Source organism: Carcharhinus amblyrhynchos, chromosome 14 (assembly GCF_965287045.1).
Source record: "Carcharhinus amblyrhynchos chromosome 14, sCarAmb.v2.hapA, whole genome shotgun sequence".
NCBI classification, from domain to species: domain Eukaryota; kingdom Metazoa; phylum Chordata; class Chondrichthyes; order Carcharhiniformes; family Carcharhinidae; genus Carcharhinus; species Carcharhinus amblyrhynchos.
In genome coordinates this window covers 24,628,646-24,652,248 of record NC_137337.1, presented here as the reverse complement: position 1 = coordinate 24,652,248, position 23,603 = coordinate 24,628,646, and the positions used below count along the sequence as shown (strand labels likewise).

General features: G+C 39.7%; 1 protein-coding gene across 3 annotated transcripts in view; it reads left to right on the top strand.

Annotated features, from left to right (window-relative positions):
• The window catches only part of ptpn21 (protein tyrosine phosphatase non-receptor type 21), a 63,906-nt gene that overhangs the window by 23,527 nt on the left and 16,776 nt on the right, over positions 1-23,603 (top strand). For all 3 annotated transcript variants that reach the window (XM_080202445.1, XM_080202446.1, XM_080202444.1), the window contains 8 exons: positions 524-594; positions 1,192-1,279; positions 4,402-4,490; positions 7,650-7,737; positions 13,294-13,376; positions 14,743-14,803; positions 19,015-19,096; positions 19,579-20,984. In XM_080202445.1, the coding sequence (XP_080058571.1) occupies positions 524-594; positions 1,192-1,279; positions 4,402-4,490; positions 7,650-7,737; positions 13,294-13,376; positions 14,743-14,803; positions 19,015-19,096; positions 19,579-20,984 (1,968 nt within the window). The remainder of the gene's footprint in view (positions 1-523; positions 595-1,191; positions 1,280-4,401; positions 4,491-7,649; positions 7,738-13,293; positions 13,377-14,742; positions 14,804-19,014; positions 19,097-19,578; positions 20,985-23,603) is intronic.

Here is a 23,603-nt window from a genome sequence, read left to right as displayed (position 1 = left end):
TCGAGTTGTCCAACCTATCCTTTCAATTTTGCATCCCATGGACTTGAAGCAGTGTTAAGCACTTGTAGGAGGGGAAGCAGTTAGGGTTAGAGTGTGAGTCATGGTTTATTGGAGACTAGGGTGATCGAGATGTGTATCTGGTTGAACGAATCGGTAACTGCAGAGATGTAGTGCTGATTGGAGGCCCAGAGATTAGACATTTGGGATTCTAAAAGTGCAATCGTAAGTAAATGAAAAGACTGAAAATATTCAAGGCAATTTTGCTTCATTTTACTGCCTAGAAAAGTCTAGAGATTATCTAATGTAGCTTATGAATATCATATTGTTAAAAGGTAAATAATTTATATTTGTTGGTCGTGTGATGTTGAATTGAAGCCAAACAATTGATTAAATGTTATTTATAATCAAGAAATGTGGGTAGTTATCTTGCTTAATTTCCATTACTGAACAAAACTATATTCTGTTTTGTATCTTACCTCCCCCATCTCTTGCCACACCCAACTACCTCTCTGGCACTGTAAAGAATTGGATTCAAGATGAGCGGATGCTTCAAGAAGCAACACAGAAAGTTGCTTCACTATATCGTAAATTCAGGTGAAGTTTATATTCTATGTTGATCCTTCCTACCCGATCGTTGTGCTGCTGAAGGATTCCACAGAACAGAGGCATAAAATTATTTGCTCATACACCAAAGATTCTGATCTCTCAACTGTGTTGTGGGATTGTATTTAAGATACCAAAGATTTCCTTTCGGAAATTGGGGATGAGGAAATTGGATTGGAGCGATATATTTAATGTTGTGTTTGTGTATCTCGCCTCTGATGTCTGAGACCTTGCAGTTGACAATGGTTGTTCCGCTCAGGGAAGAAAGGAACAGGAGAAAATATTAATCCACATTTTAAAAAAAATCTATATTACTAGTACAAAATCATCAATGTCAATTTAATTAAACTAAGACGGGTAACTAAAGGATTTTGCAGTAAAATCGTAATGAAAAAGCAAGGATCAAGTCTAGCAAAAGAAAAATAATAATTTATATGTAGACATATAATGCTTTTTTAATTTGAAGAGTGAATGAGATGAACATTTGGATTTCTTCTGTCTGACATTGTCATGACATTATGGTGTTTATGAAATTTCATCTCATTTTGTTCAAGTTTTCTTACGTATATTTGTTTTTACTCTTTTTAGGGGCCTTACTCCCTCTGAGACAGAGTTATTATTTCTTCAGGAGGTAGTGAAAATGGAAGGGTATGGCCATGAAAATTATACAGCCAAGGTATGAAATGGGGGGAAAAGGGTTGCAAATAAGATTACAAAACCAGGAAGAATATCATTTCTTTCACATGTGCTTGTTATTACAGAAGGTTTTCATTTTTTAAATACAGCAACCATACCATCTAATAAAACCTTTTTCAAAGTGAAATTGGGCCTAACCCATAATATTACTATTTGAACAAGCTTAACTGTAAACATAAATTTACATTAATTTAAGCTCTAGTAGGATTTGCATTCTATAACAGTGATAATTTTGTTTTCTGAAAGTAGGAAAACTAATATAATTAAGTTGAATGTATGAATGTGTATACAATGCACTCTGTCCAAGAAGTTAAAAACCAGTCTATGCTGAAGGATGTTCTTTGGAATGTTCCATTTTATTGCCAAATGAAAAAAAACTACAAAAGCATGCATAAATTGTTATGACAGGATGGGAGCGGTGCACAGTTTATCTATCCCCACTGCTCCACAGATCGCACCATTAATGTAAGTATTTATTTCATTCACTCAGGAAAATTGCCAAATGTTTACTTTTGCTACTTTTAGACCCAGAATAAAACAGATTACGATGTGTATTCTTTCAATAAAATCAATGATTGATTTATTATAAAACAAAACATTTTTCAAAACAAGTTTCAAGAATTGGTTAGCATTCAGTTTGTAATTCAGAAGAGTAATTGCTTTTCCCTTCTAAAATATCCCAGCACACACACATGTACAGACAAACAGGGTCTCTGCAGAGATTGGTGATTCAAGAAAAATTTGATGAACAGGATAAAGTGTGCAGGGTTTTGATGAAGTGCTCCCTAATGTAAAGACAGATTGCTTGTCCCAATAGAGGCTGGACGCTCTGACCAGTAGAGCTTCAGCATTGAGGAGAATAAAGCTGGATCGGTTCTCAGCCTCTTGGTTTCCAAATGTGGACAGATTCCATTGCAATGAAGATTTCGAGCTGGATTCTGACAATTGCATCAAATTTCAGACAAGGCAAGGAGATTGTAAGCTGGGCAGCTTTACCCCTTCTCCATTTATTCCCAACTGAATTCAAAACAACAAGTTTTAAACATAAATTTGTCCTGTCAGATGTTTTCCAGTTAATCAACAGGGCTCTTCAAACATTTTCCTCCCAGCCATCAAAGTAACTACTGTTTGAATAAGCATATAGCTCTCTCTCCCCTCAGATGCCCTGCTGGCCATTTAGCTGAAGTTGCATGTTTTATTGGAAAAGGTGTGCTTGCTTATGGTCAAAAGTAGAATTTGAGTTAATCCAAGTCAGTTCCCAAGTGTCCAGCTAATGCAGTATCATTCTAAATTCTAGAAGAATATTTGGTTCATGAAGATACAGTTCTAACAAAAGTTTAGCCCTATATTTGATGCACATTTTGCCTTGCAGCAAAGCGTATGCAACTGAATCTTGGTTACTTGTTGATGCTCATAAAATTAAATAATTTAATGTGGTCACATCAATATTGACTCAGTTTATGCCTCAATGGTAATGATTGGATTTTTAAAAGCAATTTTTAGTACGTTCTACTAATTTTACATTTAAAAGAAACAAATGTAAATAAAACGCTGAAGTGGCAATTTTGTCTTACAAAACAGTGGCCCAAATCTTGAGAGTTGCCAGAGACCATGTGACCTATGATGCATGTCAGGAATCCAATGGGAGCAGCACAGACTCGATAGGAATTGTCTGGAAAGTTTGAACATCCAGTGGGAAATTCCCCTGGACCCTTGCAAATGTCAGACTCCAAGTTAGACTCGGATAGTTCTGACCTTATCTTGAAAATTAACCAGGAAATGTTAGACAGAAAAATCATAGCCTAAATGGTAACTATACAACTGACATCCAAATCACACTCACTGATAATATGCCTTATGCCCTCCTTGATCACCTGACCTGACCCCGCTCACTCTACTGACCTGACTAGCCCTCACCATCCAACTACTCCCCAAAATTCACCTCCTCCCACCCCCAATCCATATTTGTTTAAAGGATAGATCTTTTTGCCTTGATGCTCCTAGTGCAGAGTTTTAACTTTTTGGGTGCACTGGAGATGCTAATGTAACCCATTTAATTTCCTTTTAGTTATATCTGCAAATGAAATTTACTGTGATGTTGCATTGTTGTAGCTTACATTTTCCTCAACATCTTTTTTTGTGCCATGAACTGAAACTTGCATCTTTGAAATGCGAATTAGCATTTCTCACAATTCATGCCAAATCATGATTTAAAAAAAATTGCTTACTGGAAAGTGCATGAACTGTACCACTTTATTTTTGAAGACAAAATAAAAATATGCTCCAGAACATCTGCATTAAAAACTACTTGTCCAGATTTATTAATAGATGAAATACATATACCTAAAGGGGTTTTTAGTACATCGCAATAGCAAATCTTGAGCAACAGATTTCAGCTTCAAACAGTGAAATGATTGCAACTTTTCTTGGTAAATTATTGATAAAATAAACAATGTTGATGATTTAAGTGAGATGATTGCTCACAGTTTATGTTCTGTATCACTTGTAAAGGTTTGTTGAATACTGGGTGAGATTACAAACTGTCGATTGGACTAAAAGAACTTTTTTTTCTTTACGAGCAAATGACCCTGCTCACAACTTTCTTTTGCTCACATGACATTTACCAAAAATCCCACTTTTTCTCACTTACCTTCATTTTTTTTATGTTGGACACTGTAATAAGCAAATAATTTTACATTAGAATTGGATTGCAGCTCTACTGGAGTTTCTCTTTTCATTGCTGGAACTGTGTGATTGAGAAAAGCTTCCTTTTGTCTGGGCTAGAAGTAGTACAGTATATGAGGTCATGATAGTTTTGGAGTTGGATTTGGAATTGTGAACTAAATGTCAGGTGAGGTAGAGAATGAGCTTCCAGAGGGAGGAGAATAAAGATTTTGATACGGGGCAACAAAACTCTACTTTTAGTCACAATACCACTTGATCAGCAATTTGCATAAATTTGTGAAGATTACCATTCCTATGTTGCTATGATGGTACAGTATTGCACAAATTCCTGATTCGATACGTCTCAAACATAATGTGAACTGTAAAACTCTGTTACCTATTAGCCACTGCATCTCTTTTTTTATCTTATGTCTATAGGACAGCCAAGGAAATGATCTACTCATAGGTGCTTGTTTGGAAGGCATCTTTGTGAAGCACAAAAATGGCAGACCCCCATCTGTTTTCAAGTAAGGACATTTATAGTTCACTCAAGGATTTAATGACTTAATTCTTACAAAAAATAAGATAAACATCTGATTAAAATAGAACCACTGATGAATTTTCTTATTTGGATTAAAGTTGGAAGTAGTAACATCGCAAATTTATCATCCAATCTGCCAATTGAAATGAGTCAGTGCTTTTCTTAATAAAAGCCAGTGCTAAAATATCACCAGAGCAGCTATTTTAGAGCAATATGCTCAAGCCTGCTGACTTGAACGGCTTGTGGGCGCCCACTTGGATCAAAATTCATATTTTTGATTTGGAAGATTCCAGTCATGAATTTATGGTAGCTTCCTGCAGCATACTGTCTCGCAGTGCTTCTCGAAAATCCACTTTGAGTTTGGTCTTCAGAGCCAGGGAAGTACTGTAGATCAGATGTAAAGGAAGATCCATGACCGGTCCTGGTTGTAATTTGAAAGCAACTGAATACAAGTACACTGTTCAGAGTCTGCATATTCTCACCGTGTTTGTGTGTGTTTCCTCCGAGTGCTCTGGTTTGCTCTCACATCCAAAGATATACAGGTTAGGTGCATTCACCATGCTATATTCTCCTTCAGTGTACCTGAACAGGCCTAGATAATAGGATAAAGAGCCACATATCCAAATTTGCCCTTGACTTAAAGATTAATTGCATTACAAACAGTGGAAATGGATGTTTAAAATTAAACCAAGGCCCTATTTGGTTGCCCAATTGGATGTATAAAATCCCACGGAACATCTTGAAGAAGTTATCCCCAGTGTCCCGGCCAATATTTGTCTCAATCAACTACACTGGAAAACAAAGGATCTCATCATTATCACATTGCTGTCGTCGGAGTTTGCATTCGCATACCGGGGCTTTGTGGACTGCATAGTGGCTGCCATGTTTCCTACATTACAGTAGTGGCGAGACTCCAAAAGTACTTAATTGGCTGTAAAGTACTTTGCGATATCCAGTGCTTGTGGAAAGCACTATACAACTCCTGGTCCGTCTTTCTCTACCTCAAGCAATAGTTGAGGCTGTGTCAATTGTTTAACTTTGAGGTTGATTTCACTTAGGACAGGTATAAAGAGATGTGGAGCAAAAATGAGTATATTAAGTTGGGTCTCGACTCAGTTGTTGGTTTGTTGTGTCATTTGAGGTCAATCTCTCATTACCTTTTGAGAAGAAGGCAGTGAACCACTGCTTTTAATTGCTGTAGTCCATGTGGTGTCAGTACACCTGGGGTACTGTGGTAAGGGAGTTCCAGGTTTTTGAACCTGTGACAGTGAGGAACGTTCGGGCTAAATGGTCTATTCCTGTATCAATGCAAGTCTTAGTTGGAAAGGTAGTATTCTTTATAATTTCAGTATAATCTTCTTCATTTTTTCACAAGGTATCAGCTTTGCTTGCTGGGCCAGAATTTATTGCCTGTTCCGAATTGCTCTTGAGAAGGTACTGATGAACTGTTGAAATGTTGCTGTTCATGTGGTATAGGTACACCCACAGTGCTGTTAGAGGAGTTGTTCCAGGATTTTGACTCAGTAACAGTGAAGGAATGATATAGTTTCAAATCAGGATAGTGTATATCTTGGAGGGGTCTTTCATTTTTTTGTGGGGAAAGAGTTCCACACTTCTGCCACCTTTCCTAACTTTTCCTTAATGGCAAGGCACTAATTTTAAAGCCATTTCCCCATGTCGGAGATTCTTGTATCAGGAAACCATTTTTATTTCTCTGTTCACCTGATCAATTCCTTTTAATCCTAAAATTTCAAATCAAATCACCCCTAACTTATTGATGTGAGTGTTAAAAATATTAATTGAATGAGGAACCACAACATTTTGCAAGATTTTCAGATTTCCACTAACTTTTTCATGCCTAAGTAGCCACGCTCTAAGATTATGCTGTGTTGTTTTGGATTCCCACCATGTGAAAGAGTTGCCCTGGATCTGTTCTATTGAATCTCTTCATAATTTTTAACAGCTCAATTATACCACCCTTCTCTCTGAAACTGGAGGGAGCACCAGCCACGTTTATTTCATCTAACCACATAATTTAACAGTTTGAGCTGCAGTGTTGTTCTAATGACTCTGCACTATACTCCCTCCAAGACCAATTCATCTTTCCTGAGATTTAGTGGGAGCCTGACCAGGGCTCTGTCCAGCTGAAGCACCACTTCCTCCTCCTTGAATTCCAACTCCCTTGAAGTAAATATCTGTTGTGGGCGAGGACCTGGCAGATGGAATACAATGTTGGCAAGTGTGAGTTTATCCACTTTGGCAGAAATAATAGTAGGAAGGACTACTACTTAAAGGGCGAAAAGCTGCAGCATGCTACGGTGCAGAGGGACCTGGGGGTCCTTGTGCGTGAGTCGCAAAAACCCAGCCTACAGGTGCAGCAGGTGATCAGGAAGGCAAATGGGATGCTGGCCTTCATAGCGAGGGGGATTGAATATAAAAGTAGGGAGGTCTCGCTGCAACTGTACAGGGCACTGGTGAGGCCGCAGCTGGAGTACTGTGTGCAGTTTTGGTCGTCGCACTTGCGCAAGGATATTTTGGCCTTGGAGGGAGTGCAGAGGAGGTTCACTAGGCTGATACCGGAGTTGAGGGGGTTGAACTGTGAAGAGAGGCTGAATAGACTGCGCTTGTACTCGTTGGAGTTTAGAAGGATGAGGGGGGATCTTATTGAGACGTATAAGATGATGAAGGGGATGGATAGGGTAGAGGTTGAGAGGTTCTTCCTGCTCAGAAAGGACAGCAGGACTAGAGGGCACAGCCTCAAGATAAGGTGGGGGGGTGGGTGCGGGGGGCAGTTTAGAACAGAGTTGAGGAGGAACTTCTTCACTCAAAGGGTGGTGAATCTCTGGAATTCTCTGCCTGTTGAAGTGGTGGGGCTACCTCACTAAATATATTTAAGACACGGGTAGATAGGCTTTTGGTAGGCAAGGGGATTAAGGGTTATGGGGAGAAAGCGGGAAAGTGGAACTGAGCCACTTCAGATCAGCCATGATCTTATTGAAAGGCGGGGCAGGCTCGAAGGGCTAGATGGCCTGCTCCTGCTCCTATTTCTTATGTTCTTATGTTACTAAATTAGCTAAAATCAGTTTAAAATTTTTTCAGTTTAGGTAGAAGTGTCTATATAAAGAAGTTATCTTTCTCTTTTTAGATGGAATGATATATCCAACCTGTCTCACAACAAATCCTTCTTTGCATTAGAACTGGCAAACAAAGAGGAGACCATCCAGTTCCAGACTGTGAGTGCTCTGAAACTCTTGCCTATAACTAATGTGTGCACAAATTTGACGTACAGTGAAGCAAAGTGAATTCAAAAATACACATCTCAGAAAAGGCACATCAACTTATACTGTTGTCTGAAGATTGTAACTTTTGTACTGCACGTGATCTCAGGGCTGTATGTTTACTTCCTACTCATCTGGCTTAAGGAAATGTATATTTTATCTACAATGTATCAATTCAATGTTAATTTCCCTAGTTATATGATCTTATTTGGCTTTAACTAAAAATCAGTTATGTAGAAACCAGTTCAGGAGTATGACATCTGAGTAAGTAACATCTGTGCTGCACAAAACAATATTGAGGGTAACAAATTTGTGAAAGTTGGAAGTATGTAGTTTATGTTTCAGTTACAGTTTCATTATTTGGATAAACAAATCTTAATTCATTTTTTTGGACCACTATAAAAGAACACCATTGGTTTGTAACATTTCCTAAATGGTGAGTCCCTAATCTTGATTGGAAATCTGAAAATTAGCAGGAAGAAAAAAGAGATAATGGGGATTTAGCAACCGTGCAAAATTATGTTTAAAGTTTGTAAAATTGTTGGAATAGATGAACGTAGGTGTATATTTTGGTCATTGAATAGTTAAAAAATGGAAGAGGAAAAGAAATAGGGAGAAGAATGGGGCAGTGACTGAAATTTTGCAGAGTACAATGGATAGATTTGGAGTATCAACTGATCTGGAAAATGGGGCTGGGCTATAAGTCAACCATGACTTATAGAAAAGGCCTTGCATTACAAAGGTTTGCTGACTGGTAATGCATAGGAATGTTATTGGCCAGTGTTAGGAAAAATGTGGTAGTTTCTTTAAAAGGATATTTATTGTAAGTTGCACATTTTACCCAGAATGAAATAAATCTCGAAAATCTAAAACAGCACAGAGTAATCATTATTCCACATAAACATACAGAAAAGCTGAGCAAATATTCATATAAATGGTTCAAATTGCCAAGCATTGCAGTCGTTGTAGTCATCATCTCTTACGGATGAAAGAAGGATACCAGAAATAGTGGGGGGATCTCAGGGTAATTGGGTTAAATCATGAGACATAGTCCCATAGTGTGCACCCTCCATCACAGGATAACAGGACAAAACTGCACAATATACAGGGTCCCTAATGGGATAACATGCAACCAGCTGGGGCCTAACTCATCATCCCAAGACTTCCAAACAATGAAAGGATAACACAGAAAAAAGGGAACACCAGGATGTTGGCATTAGTACAAGATATGGCATGGCGGTGCATGCTCTAGTACACAGGAATTAATAGGCCAAGGATTCATGCACTTCGCCTCAGCTTGCAACAAAACAAACCTCCATCCTGTCCAGCCGTAAGAGTGACACCAAGAAGATTTCCTATCACTGGAAAACTTAAACCATTTCCTACCAAGGAAATCTTACCAACAAGAGGAATTGTCAAAACATCCATTCGTGGGGATCTCGATGAGAGATAGGATTCTCCCCTTCCTGACAAGATAAGGGAAACTAGGATTAACAAATCAGAGCCTATATCAGCACCCCACCTACCCAGATAAGAAAGGAAACCCCAAAGAAAGAGGAACGTCATGATTACCCAACAGATGCCAGACGTGAACTTTCAGTGTACACATTGGCAAAAAGCATTACCTGGAATGGGACAGCACAATGTCACAAGAAACAGGGCATTACATTCCATCCCCAGGGAAGCCCAAACCTTGTGAAGCTGGACAGACTGGTATAAGATGACTTGGAGGAGATGATCTACTTCTCCAACCAAAGAAAGACTGCAGCAGTGCTGAATTGAAGCACCCAAACTTGCACTTGGGGCCCCACTGCCAACAGGATACTACATCCCCAGGGGAATCCAGTCTCAAGAAGGAGAGCAGCCCAGAAACCCCCTCAGAGGGACATCTCACGGGAAGGCAATCCACTCCCTCGCCCAACATACCCTCCACCTGACCCAGACACAAACAACTACTATTGTCCTAACTATTAAACAATAAGCTGGAATAAGGGCTAACAAGCCAAAAATACACTCAATGCTCTTAAACATTGAACAAAGTAAACTACTCCCATCTTCCAGAGGTGCCATTTAGGCCCTGCCATCAACAAAATATGACCCACTTCCCTACAGTAGAGGAGCTCTATCAGCAGGATAGTATGCCCACTGTACATTCAACGCACCAAGTAATTAAGTAGCCACTATCATTACCTGCATTAGAAGACTGACCTAATAAGGCCAGGTATCCAAGAATTAGCTAACCAGGCCCAGGCGTGCACCACTACTTAATTCTAATTTTCTCACCTGCCCCAACAACACATATCCTGGAGATACCAATGAGAGAAAAAAGCACCCAGTCTCTTCCAGGATACGTGATCTGTATCTTCGGAAACAAGCAAGGATTCCTTAATCCCAAAATAACTACAATATAAAAGAAAAACTCAGCTCCAATTGCTCTGAGGGATTTTCCTCATCCACAGTGAGAACTTATCAGGCCATGACAGTCATCTCTGTACCAAACCACCTGCCCAATACCTTGCTGTGGTGCTACTCATCTTGCCTAAAGAATAGCATGAAGGCGACTAAAAATTGTACTCCCTCGGTGCAAATGCAAAGTTTACAGCAATTAGAGAAAACAGGCAAATGTTGTACAACCCTCATCTCATACAACCAAGTCAGCATGCTCCCCAGTGGAAAGAAGGAGATCCATATACAATCCCCAACAAGGAAATACCTCTGTGGTGCAAACAGTGGAACCGAAGATTTAGCATTTGGCCAGGGCCAGAAGCAGGGCAGGCAAACCCTCTTACCTACCCTGCTGTCCTGGTATCAGTCATCAAAACTAAGATTGAATGAGTGCAAACACCAATGCGCATGAGCCTATTTGGCCCCCCTCGTTCCACAATCAGAGCATGGAAGTGGGCAAGCACTATCGAAAAGGAAAAATAAACAATCCTGATTTTCACAGGATAGCTGGCAACAAATGCCCTGTGTTCATATATCATACAGCCTTGTCAGAATAAAAGACAAAATCGGAAGTATAATCACAAGGGAACAAAGTTCAAGATGAACTGCAGGATAATGCCATTTGCAAAGCTTGAAAAGGCCAAAATGCTGACAGGAGTATTGAGCAACATGCAGAATCCATCCAGAGTTTCACTGAAGCCTCTGCACCTCTGTGGTGTCACCATGCTGAAGCCACAATGAAGAAAAACTTAAGCCCTGTCAGGTAGTGACCAACAGCATCACTAAAGCATAGGCCTACTCACCAGTAAAACCACGTTTGTGAACTGGGCCCTATTTTAGACGTCTCCAGCTGCTTTGATCAAACAAGGATTTTTTGACTTGACTTGGCTCCACTTTGTCGAAATTCAGCTAGGATCTTCCAGGAACGTTGCATGGATTATACAGAGGGTTGGGTAATTACAGATTGTGCATCAGGATAAAAAGCAAATTAAAAGATAGTGCTAGTGCTCACAATGCTGTTGCTCTTCACCAATTACCCCCCCCCCCGCCACATGCTCACTCACACTTTCGCTCTCTCTCTGTCTTTAACTCACTGTCTGTCTCTCTCACTCACACACACACACAATTTTGTGGGATTTATATTGGTAAATATTAGAAATAAGGCATAGTTTTAAATGGGTTAAGTAAGTGTTCCTGTGCCTGGAGGGATAAAATCTATAGTTAGATTCATACTGGACAAAGGTGTTTATATATGTGGGGATTGGTTTCAATTCCAACTGTGCTATTTTGCTTAGAGGGGGTTATCGCGTAAAGAGAAAATAAAAAGTAGAAGCATGTGGCCATTGCTTAGCAACTGGGGGCCTTTTAAGATAGAAAGGGTTTTTTGTATTTAGTTTTTGTTGGATATATTGCAGTTGACGATTGTATGCCAGGGAGTACTCTGCCAGGAGAAAGATTGGACAGCTCGAGGGAGTTGCAAAGAGGCAGGCTTTCCAAAGAACATAAGAACATAAGAAATAGGAGCAGGAGTAGGCCGCCTAGCCCTTTGAGCCTGCCCCGCCATTCAATAAGATCATGGCTGATCTGAAGTGGCTCAGTTCCACTTTCCCGCTTTCTCCCCATAACCCTTAATCCCCTTGCCTACCAAAAGCCTATCTACCCGCGTCTTAAATATATTTAGCGAGGTAGCCTCCACCACTTCAACGGGCACAGAATTCCAGAGATTCACCACCCTTTGAGTGAAGAAGTTTCTCCTCAACTCTGTTCTAAACTGCCCCCCCTTATCTTGAGGCTGTGCCCTCTAGTCCTGCTGTCCTTTCTGAGCGGGAAGAACCTCTCCACCTCTACCCTGTCCATCCCTTTCTTCATCTTATACGTCTCAATAAGATCCCCCCCTCATCCTTCTAAACGCTAACGAGTACAAGCCCAGTCTATTCAGCCTCTCCTCATAGCTCAACCCCCTCAACTCCGGTATCAGCCTAGTGAACCTCCTCTGCACTCCCTCCAAGGCCAAAATATCCTTGCGCAACTCCCTCCAAGGCCAAAATATCCTTGAACCAGATACGTTCCATATAGCCAGGGAATTGGGACAAAAGGAATGACTTTAAAAGACAGAAGAGAACAGAGACCATTGTATTGTTCAGGATTATTCAAGGGAGAAGCGGATAAAGTATTGAGTGAAAGAGACAACTGTAATACCCAGAGCTAAAGTGGGAAAGCAGACTTCAGAGGTAAATCAATAGTTTGATGTCATTTCCATTGTACACATTGTTTTCACTGCTGTACAAACTGTTCACAATAGTTGAAGGGGAGTTGAAAAGCATGGATGCTGGGTTCATTGTTAAAGTAGAGCGGGAAGCATTGATAAAAGTTAGTTGGAGAACCTAGACTGGATTTCTGAATGTAAACTGTTGATGGAAAGCATTGTTGTGAATGAAGATTTTAAAATGTGATTTTTGGGAGTGCGCTTTGGAAACACTTGAATCCTCAGACACAAACTTGGATTCAGAACAAAAAATGTTAGGGCAAAGTCAGTCTGTGCTTTAAAAGGACTTTGTGCTACTGAGACTGTTGTAGCTTAAGATGTACTTTGTAACCCATGTGTATTTGTTAAGCCAAGGTGGGGGGAAAGGGTCATAATCCAATTTTTTTCATGTTTAATAAATATTTTATCTTGCTGAAACTAATCAGTAGTCCTGTGACTTTTTCTCTTTGTTTTCTAAACAAAACTAAAAGTTACGGTCTTTTGAGCCAGGCTTACATTCTGGGATCTTTCAGTCCACTTATAACACCAACTGGGATTGCAACACCAGTCACTATTCTAGTAAAATGTGTACACAAGTTATTCTAATGAGCAATTTGTAGGTTGTTCAAGTCATCTGCTTTTCCCTTTGTCTCTTTTTCAAACTAAAATCATCTAGGTCTCAATTCTGATAAGTTTAACCTTTCAGCTGTAACCATTTAACTTTTTGCTGTGTACTTGCCCAGTTTTCTGTGATAGCATTAATATTTGTTTGTAGGAGATTGTAGAAGCTGCTGTTACTGATTTTAGTTTTATTTCTGCAGGAAGACATGGAAACATCCAAATATGTATGGCGAATGTGTATTGCGCGACGCAAGTTTTATAGTCTGAATAAAAACTGCAATTTGTAAGTATAACTATTAAATTGATAGTGCAGGCACAATTTTCTGGTACTAAAAGTAAAATAGATGAAGTGAAATAGCTATCTAAAGTTTAATTTATATTTCCCTCTTACGTTTAGAGACTCATCTGTATCATTCCAAAATTTTCAAACTTATTTGCTGCTTTTTGTCAAGCATCAGAAGGGAAATGTTGGTTGGGTATGAGAAAGGATAAGGAACAAATCCAGAGTAAGAAGAATTAATTGGGGGAAAGCCAATTTCAGTGGAGTGAGAATGGATTTGGTCGACTTCAATTGAAATCCAAGATTGAATGGCAAAATGACATGGGCTTCTATAGATGAGAGTTCAGGAGCAGCCACGGCATAGATCTAAGACAGTACAAACAAATCCAGACAAAAGAAATTGAGATTAAGATGCAGAAGAAAAAGTGTTTGAGGGCAATACAAGCAAGAACTAGGCTGAATGTAGAAGGTTCAGTGGGGTGGTGGGGGGAGAAGGGTGGCAGTTAAGCATATAAGAGAAGAAAGAGTGTTTGCAAGCAGACTAGCAAATAATATTAAATGGAATCTCAAAGTCTTCTGTAGGCATATAAATAACAAAAGGCTGGTAAAAGGAATGGGTAGGTAAGGGGTCAAAAAGGAGACTCAAACCTTGAGGTATTAAAAGAATATTAAGGAGTATTAAGGGCATCATGGTGGCACAGTGGTTAGCACTGCTGCTTCACAGCTGTAGGGACCTGGGTTCAATTCCTGGCTTGGGTCACTGTGTGGAGTTTGCACGTTCTCCTCATGTCTGCGTGGGTTTCCTCCCACAGTCCAAAGATGTGCGGTTTAGGTTGGCCATGCTAAAATTGCCCCTCAGCATCCTGGGATGTGTAGGTTAGAGGGATTAGCAGGTAAATGTGTGGGGATATGGGGATCGGACCTGGGTGGGATTGTGGTTGGTGCAGACTTGATGGGCCGAAGGGCCTGTTTCTGCACTGTAGGGTTCTATGATTCTATAAATGGGATGTTGTGTAGGTCATGATGTAAGAAGAGGTCATTCAAACACTTGAAGGGCTTAACATTCATAAGGAGGTTTTATTGGACAGGTTTTCTGTACTTAAAAGTTGATGGAGCACTAGGACTGGATGGGCTCCTGGTTGAACTGAGGCTTAAAAGCTACTTTGTTTTTCAGGAGCAATGTAATGTGTATAGTTACACTGTCTTTCTCATATCGTCCCCTGAAAATATTTTAACTGCTATTGGTGAAGAGCTGTTTGTACTCTGGAGTTATAAAATGGGTTTTTACTGTTAAATACCTATAAAGGTGGTTAATGTCGTTGAGGAAAATTGGTTTGGATTACAACAATTATTTGCTTTTCGATTGCAGACAAACTCAAACTGCTTCAGTAAGTCCTGTCCGAAGGAGTCTGTTGTCAAGAATGTCTTTGGTATGTGAGATGCAGCCTTGTAGCTTTCATTTTGTTTCCAACATAACTTTTAATCTGTAAAGGGACTTATCCAGCACTGTCATCAAATAATCAGTAGCAATCTTATTCGGGTTCCTTTGATGAAAAGGAGATAAAGCAAATGATGAAACAGAGGATGTATGATGCACGTCAGCTGAATTTTTCAAGCGAGACCCAGGCCAAATAAAATAAACTGAGATGTGTAGCGTCTCCTTAAAGGCATTGTGGTGGGGAGTTCCACATTGTCACCAACCTTGGATAAGGGAATTTCTTCTGAATTCCCTATTGGATTTTTTGGTAGTGATCTTATATTAATGACACCACAAATGAAAGCGTTCTCTGTATATAAATTCAATCAAAAGCTTTTATAATTTAAGACCCCTGAAGAAAGAATAGACCCAGCCTGTCAATCACTTCCTTATATATATAATTCTACCCTAGTTTAAAGAAAGAAAGAAACTTTAAACCAACAAAGCATCTATTTGCTTCACTAGTTAATACCTCTGCATTTCGCCTCTCTAGTCTCGTTGTCTCCCGTTCCACTCCTTATTTTCTAACACAGAGACTAGCATCTCTTCCCTCAGTGTGCTGAATGACCTCATTCACAATATTCCCTGAGTTAAATAAATATTCTGTCAAAACTGGGCTTTATGGTTCTTATCGATCACCAAAATTTAGGCTAGTGGAATGGGAGGGTCATAGTTAGCTTTGATTAATAATTTGGCTTCAAATCAGTGAGTCAGGGTAAATGGTTGTTTTTCAGACTGGAGGATAGTGGTTATTTAGTATTGCCCAGCATCAGTGCTAAGACAATTGTATTTTAGTGACGTGGTATTGGAATGCAGAATAAAATTTCAAAATTTGCCAATGATACTAAACTTGGGAGGTGTCAGTTGATACAACAAGGCATAGATTTGCAAGCAGAATGGACAGACGTGACAGATGGAATTTTTAATGCAGGGAAATATGAGGTGATACATTTTGGCAGAAGGAATAAGGAAAAGCAATTAAGACTTATTGGCAATTATGAATGTGTGGGAACGAAGGGAACTATAGGGATAAGAAGATAATAGATCTTTGAAGGTGACGGCATTTTGAGAGAGTAATTAGCAAAGCAAACTAGATCCTGGGCATCATAAATGGATATATTGGATGGGATTTTCCAGCTGCGCTCGGCCCAAGACCGGAAAACCCCACCTGAGGTCAGTGGACCTTTGCAAGGTCTGTGTCCTGTCTGCTATGATGTCATGGCGGGCAGATCAGGAAAATTCTGCCCATTGTGCACAAAATCAGGAAAGGTCATGCTGAATCTTTAAAAGTCTCTGGTCAGATCGCATCTAGAGTATTCCATCCAGTTCTGTTTGCTACACAAGTGTGAGAGTGCAGAGGACATTATGGTAGAAGCTAATGGTACAAGTAATAAGGGGTACAAATTTAAGGTTTTGGACAAACTTGCACATCTACCAGGATCAAGCGGGACACTAACTAAATTTCCTTATGGAAAAATCTGGCATTGACTTGCTGGACCAAATGGCTGCCTCCTGTGCCATTCTGATTCATTTTAAGAATAAATAATTCTATTCATTATGTAACTTGTACTGAGAGCTGAAGTTGCAATTGTAGCAGTGCGTATATTTCATAACAGCTGTACTTTAGTAAATTTAAGCTTTGTTGCTTTTTAATTAAACTTTTAACTCTTCAAGATGTGCAGGGATATTAATATCCCAATCAACCTCCAGTCATTTTATAGTTAGTCATTTCTCACACCAGGCCGCATTCTAACGAAACATCTCTAAATGCCTCAATATCCTTCCCAATAGTATAGAATCTAAAACTGTACACAGTACGCTATCTGAGATCATTGCCTTCTGTTAATTATTTATCGCATTCATAGCTACAAACATTAGCATTATAATCTATTCTACTACACATGTTTATTCTACTATTTACTCATGTTTAAGGTTATGGTATGGTTAATGATGAACAAAGCTGTGCTCTTATCTCTGAAAGTTTCCAGTCAACAATCTGAGTGGTGTCTTGTTAGTATTGCCTTCACAAATTGCCTACAGTGGAATGGCAGCCTGAACTACTAACTCAAGTTAACCTTGCTTTCCTATAGTGCATATTGTATCGGCCATTTTATGTCAATGCATGTTAGTCATTGTATGTTAACATCTGTAAAACCTACACCTTTGGTCATATCAAATGAACTATCTTATTGCAATCTGAAATTAAATCACTCTAGATTTGAATGTGAGTATCCAGTGCTTGCAATGCATTGTGTGTCCAACAGCCGGGAAAGAGGCTATTTAGCTCAATCAGTCTGTGTCACTGTTCCCCCTTCACTCGAGCAACTAGTTTGAATGACGTTTACCTACCCAGCTTCCATCCTTCTAACTCATTTGTCTAACATTGAATGTTGCCATTATTTCTGTCTTGATGCCAATCCTGGAAGTGAATTTCTCTTGCTCTCCATTTAAATTTCTTGTACTTGATCTTGTGATCACTCAACTAATGGAAGCAGTTTACTGTGTTTTCTGTTTACTGTGTTCCCATCATTACATCATTTTAAAGAAATATTACCTTTATAATCTGTGATGTTCAAATAAAGGATGTGATTTTTTTCAAGTTTGCTGTTTGTAATCCCCTGCAACCCCCCTCGTCTCAATATCTTTCCTTTAGTATGGAGCCTGATATGCATGCAAATTCTGACTGATGATTTTATGTACTCTCATTTTGACTTCTATATTTTCATGCAATTTGAGATGAAGCCTAGAATTCACATTTAAAAGCCTTTGGGGCCTGAGGTGTGCTGCCTTTAAATGTCTTCTTGATCTGTGCCTCCAAATCCTCTGCTGTTGTAGTGTAATGAGGCTACTTCCATTTGGAGTATAATTACTTCTGGTTTATTTATTAAAATATACAACGTCACACTTAACTGACGTTGAGTTCCATCTGTCTTTGTTTAGCACATTCCCACCTTGTCACTATTTCTTTGCAGTTTCCTTTGATCATCTAAGAAAAGAAATTATTTCTTATTTTGGCAGCAACTGCAAATGTCGACACCACTCCGTCAATTCCCTTATCAAAATCATTGAAATGGCTCCAGAACTCTGGAACCCTGTGTATTTTGCTAGTTAAGGATGTGAAAGCATTAGGGAATGTGTAGAAAAGATTCAGGAGAATCGTTCTAAGGGTGATGAACTTCAGTTACATAGATGCAAGATGTAAGGGTTGTGTTGGAGACAAAAGATGAAAATCTGATTTGATAGAGGTGTTCAAACTTGGACAGGGTAGAAAATTGTTCCTGATTGCATCCGGATCAGGATCCACGGCACCCAGATTTAAGGTGATTGGCAAAAGTTATGTTGGCCTGAGGAAAAATTTTATTACACAAAGATTGGTTAGGGCCTGGAGTGCACTGCCGAAGAGTATGTTGGCAGTAGGTTCAATCCTGGTTTACAAAAGAGAATTGGATAATTGTTTGAAGAGGGTTTTGAGGATTGAAGGGAAAAGACAGGAGAGTGGCACTAAGTGAGCTGTTCTTGCAGAAAACAATCATGAACACAAATAGCCAACTGGCTTCCTGCTAAGAAATCCACACTCAATTTCTCTAGTAATTTACTGTGTGTATCTAAATAATTGTAGGCTGCAAAAAAAAAATCCCCACAGAACGAAATGCAAGCAACTAAAATTGGGCAATTTATCCATGTTATTGGCCAAAAGAAGGGCTTGCTTTGCATTCCCTCGAAGCTGATTCTACATTTGACCAGAGCCAGAATTTATACATCCTTTTAAAAGCTTGAAAATCGTGTTCCTTGAACTTAATACCTTTAGTTTTGAGTACATTTATTTCTGGTCAAGAGAAAGTTTGTCTTTCACTATCTGTTTCTTGTCTTCTATTTTGTATCTAGTTGCGAGAGCAGCTTCCATTTTAAATCCCAGCTGCACAAAATGTTACAAAACTAAAAATTATTACCTTTGTCATTTTTTAAAATAATTTGCCTTCAACTTCCTTTGCCTCATTGGTAGCTTGGCCATCTAAGCTTTGTAATTCCCTCCAATGGATTCTGTGCCTTGTCACCTAATTCTTTCCTTTAAGGCCCACCGTCAAATGTACAGGTTTTGGAATGAACACTGGTTTAGCATAAAATTATATATTGATTAGGTTTTTATTACTTTTTATGTTTTAGCCAAAACCTCATCAGTACATGATGCCACTACCCCATTTACATTACACTGGACACTACATAGAGCCCTTTAAATCTTCTCAAGGTAAGAGTATTTAATCAAGGAAATTTCAGGCAGTATTGCTTAATCATAATGTGGCTTTAAGTACCTTAAAGAAATAATAACAAAATTCAAAACATTTTTGACAATTATTAGAAATTGTAATTGCAAATCTCAATTCCAGAAGCATTTAAAAATAAACTGTCAAGTAGGTATTTGCAATATACCATTTGTTTTCTATTACATAGGGGAAGGATATAAGTTATGTTATAAGACTGGTTATTCAGAGCCTGGGCTCAAGATTCAGAGATTCGAGTTTAAAATAATCTGAGACTATTACATAAATATATAAATCTGCTGTAAAATGTAACATCTGGCATACTGATATATTTATTGGTCTTGAATCATGAATACGGATTCAACCCATTTCAATGCTCAGATAACTTGTATGCAGACTGGAGATCAAACATGAAATTTGCATGGTTCAGCTACTCATGTTCTGTATAATTTTCACCTTTTTATTTCAGACAATCTCTATGGGAACAATCAAAATAGCTGTTTCTATCGATCTCAAACCAGTTTGGATAGAGTTCCATATGAATACAATGGTCGAATCCGAAATGGTAGCATCTATAGTGCACATAGCACAAGCTCTTTAAATAATCCACAGCACTTTATGCAAGCGTCTCCAATGTCATCAAATCCTAGTATCACTGGAAGTGACATAATAAGAGGAGATTATATCCCAACAAACAGACATAGCACGATTATTCCACCTTCCTATAGGCCAACCCCAGATTATGAGACTGTTATGAGACAGCTTAATCGTGGAATGATTCAGAATGAAAGGCAAAGCCATTCCATGCGAAATCTTAACATAGGCAATTCTTATGCCTACAGCAGACCAGATCCACTTGTTTATAGTCAGCCAGAAATTAGAGAGCACGCTCAGCTCAATTCGCAAAATGTACACCAATACCCTTTTCATTTGAACTACAGTTTTCATAGCCAGTCACCATATATAAATTCAGTTGACCGACGTCCTGTCATTGGGGCTGTTAGTGTGCCTGAATTAACTAATGTTCAGTTGCACACTCAAGACTACAATGCAGCAAATATGCTGAGAACTCAAGCATACAGGCCTCCACCACCCTACCCTTATCCGAGACCTGCAAACAGTACACCGGACCTTTCACGACATCTATATGTTAGCAGCAGCAATCCAGATCTGATAACAAGGCGTGTGCATCACTCTGTGCAGACTTTCCAAGAAGATAGTTTGCCGGTTGCACATTCACTGCAAGAAGTCAGTGAACCCCTAACTTCTGCCAGAGCTCATAGCAACATCCATAAACGTAACAGCATCGAGATTGCAGGGCTTATGCACAATTTTGAGAGTTGGAGAATAAAAGAAAGGACTATGTCAACACCAGGTGTTGAGTCACATCCAGGAAAAATAACTTCTGCGGATTCGCAACCAAATGTTTACTTTGAACGAACAAAACCAGGAGATGCTGAAATTCATGAAGAGAAAAGTTACTACCATGGGCGATCTCTCTCTGATGCAACTATGCTGATTCACAGTAGTGAAGAGGATGAGGAGTTTGATACAGGGTACATTGAGCGGAGATCTCAGATACCGCCTCTTGATTCCACAGCCCAGTTGCCAGCTGTTTTAAACCCCTTCCTCAATGAACCATTGCCAGGATATCTCTATAGCTCTGCACCTGCCCTAGCCAGCCAGCACAGTTCAGAAAAGCAAGTACGAGAAAAGGAGGCAATGGAAGCAATGCAATTTCTTGCATTTGTGTCTGAGTCTGACCTCAACACAGTTGGAAAAAGTCAAATAAGAAGAGAGTCGTCCAGGAAGAGACCAATGTCTGAAGTGCTTTCTGGAAGATTAAGTGCTATTGAAGCTCTCCCGCCACTTGGGGTGAGTAGTTTAATGCCACACAATATTGTAGAAATATTTATATTTGAGCAAGAAGAGATATTGTCGAGGTTCGGTTCGAATTATAGTCATTAGGATACCAAAGGAGGCCATTTGGCCCATCAAATCCATGCTGTTTAGAGTAGTCCAGGTCAATCCCATTTCCCTTGCTCTCTGTCCATAATCCTGCAATTTTACTTCTCTCAGGTCTTTAATGTCTCTCCTTCCACCACCGTGACAGGCAGCGAATTCCAGATCATTACCACTCATTGCATAAAAAAGCTTTTTTTAATTTAATTTATTATTGTCACATGTATTAGTATACAGTGAAAAGTATTGTTTCTTGCACGCTGTACAGACAAAATATACAGTGGTGCGGTGGCACAACGGTTAGTACTACTGCCTCACAGCTTCAGGGACCTGTGTTCGATTCCTGGTGTGGGTGACTGTGTGGAGTTTGTATGTTCTCCCCGTATCTGCATGGGTTTCTTCCCACAGTCCAAAGATGTGTGGATTAGATGCGTTGGCCATACTAAATTGCCCTTAGTGTCCCAGGATACATAGGTTAGAGGGATTGGCAGGGTAAATAGGTGGGGTTACTGGGATAAGGCCAAGGTGGGATTGTTGTCAGTGCAGATTCGATGGACTGAATGGCCTCCTTCTTCACTGTAGGGTTTCTATACCGTACTCAGAGAAAGAAAGGAAAGAGTGTAGTGTTACAGTCATAGCTAGGGTGCGGAGAAGGATCAACTTAATATATGGTAGGTCCATTCAAAAGCCTCTTGGTGGCAGGGAAGGAGCTGCTCTTGAGTTGGTTGATACATGCCCCAGACTTTTCCTTGGTGGAAGAGAGTATGTCTGGGGTGTATGGGGTCCTTGATTATGCTGGCTGCTTTTTCAAGGAAGCTGGAAGTTTAGGCAGAGTCAGTGAATGGCAGGCTGGTGTGTGTGATGGACTGGGCTTCATTCATAACCTTGTAATTTTTTGCAATCTTGGACAGAGCAGGAGCCATACCAAATTGTGATACAACCAGAAAGAATGTGGTACATCTATAAAAGTTGATGAGTCATAGCGGACATGCCAAATTTCCTTAGCCTTCTGAGAAAGTAGTGGGGTTGGTGGGCTGCCTTATCTGTAGCATTAGCATGGAGGGATCAGGCAGGTTGTAGGTGATTTGGACTCTTAGAAACTTGAAGCCCTCAACCATTTCCACTTCGTCCCCATTGATGTAGGCAGAGGCATGTCCTCCACCACACTTCCTGAAGTCGATGAATATCTCTTTTGTTTTGTTGACATTGAGGGACAGTATTGTTGTCGCATCAGCTCACCAGATTCTGTCTTTCCTATATTCCGTCTCATCATTGTTTGAGATCCAGCCCGCTACAATGTTTCATCAGCAAATTTGAAAATCGAGTTGGAGGGGAATTTGGCCTCACAGTCATGGGTGTATCAGGAGTAGTGGGGGACTGAGAACAGCCTTGTGGGGTACAGCTGTTGAGGATGATTGCGGAGGTGTTGTTGCCGTCTATCTTTACTGATTGTGGTCTGTTATTTAGGAAGTCTAGGATCCAGTCATAGAGGGAGGATCTCAGCCCCTGGCCGTGGAGTTTGGAAATGAATTTCGTAAGGAAAATGGTGTTGAAGGCTGAGCCGTAGTCAATAAATAGCATCCCTTCCGTACCTGTTGTACAACATTTTAAATGCACGTCCCTTAGTCCTTGTACAACCAGCAAATGGAAACCACTTTTGTCTACTTTATCTAAACCTGTTACAATCTTGTGCATGTCTACCAAATCTCCCTTTAATTTCCATTGTTTCAAGGATAACAACCCCAGCCTTGCCAGCCTAATCTTGTAGCTAAATTTCCACGTTCCTGGAACCATTCTGGTAAATCTCTTCTGTATTCTCTCAAGAACCTCATGTCTTTTCTAAAGTGTGGGGATCAGAACTTGAAGCAGTGCTCTGGTTGTGGCCTAACCAGAGCTTTATACAGGTTCAGCATAACTTTCCTACAAGAGGAATTGTACTCAATACCTCTACTTATGAAGCACGAGATTCAAGATGCTTTACTTGCAGCTATTCTCAATATGCCCTGCAGCTTTTAAGATCTGTGCCTCCAGAGCCCTCTGCCCTTGAGCTCTCTGCAGAGACAGTGTTTGCAGACTGTCTTTGCCATTAAATATATATTATCTCCTCTTATCACTTCTGTCAAAATGCATTATCTCATGCTTCTTTGCAATAAATTCCAGACAATGTCTGTCCAATCTGCTAGCCTAGGTATGTCCTGTTGTCAATTGTATTATCCTTGCTGTTTGCCATGCTTCCAAGTTTGATATAATCTCAAATGAACGCTTACCATGACTTACTGTTTTTTTTGTCCGAAAGCCAATCTTTCATTCAAACTGATAGTTGTCCTCCTATTCCATGAACCTCAATTTTGTTAACTCACCTATTATTTGGTAATTTGCTAAACATTTCCTTAAAATTCCTTTAGACACCATCCATTGCGTTTTCTTCATCAACCTTGTCTGTTACTTAGCTAAAAATTAAATTAGTATAGTCAGGCATGATTTGCCTTTTACAGGTCCATGATGCCTGTCCAAGTGCCTGGTTGCTTTATC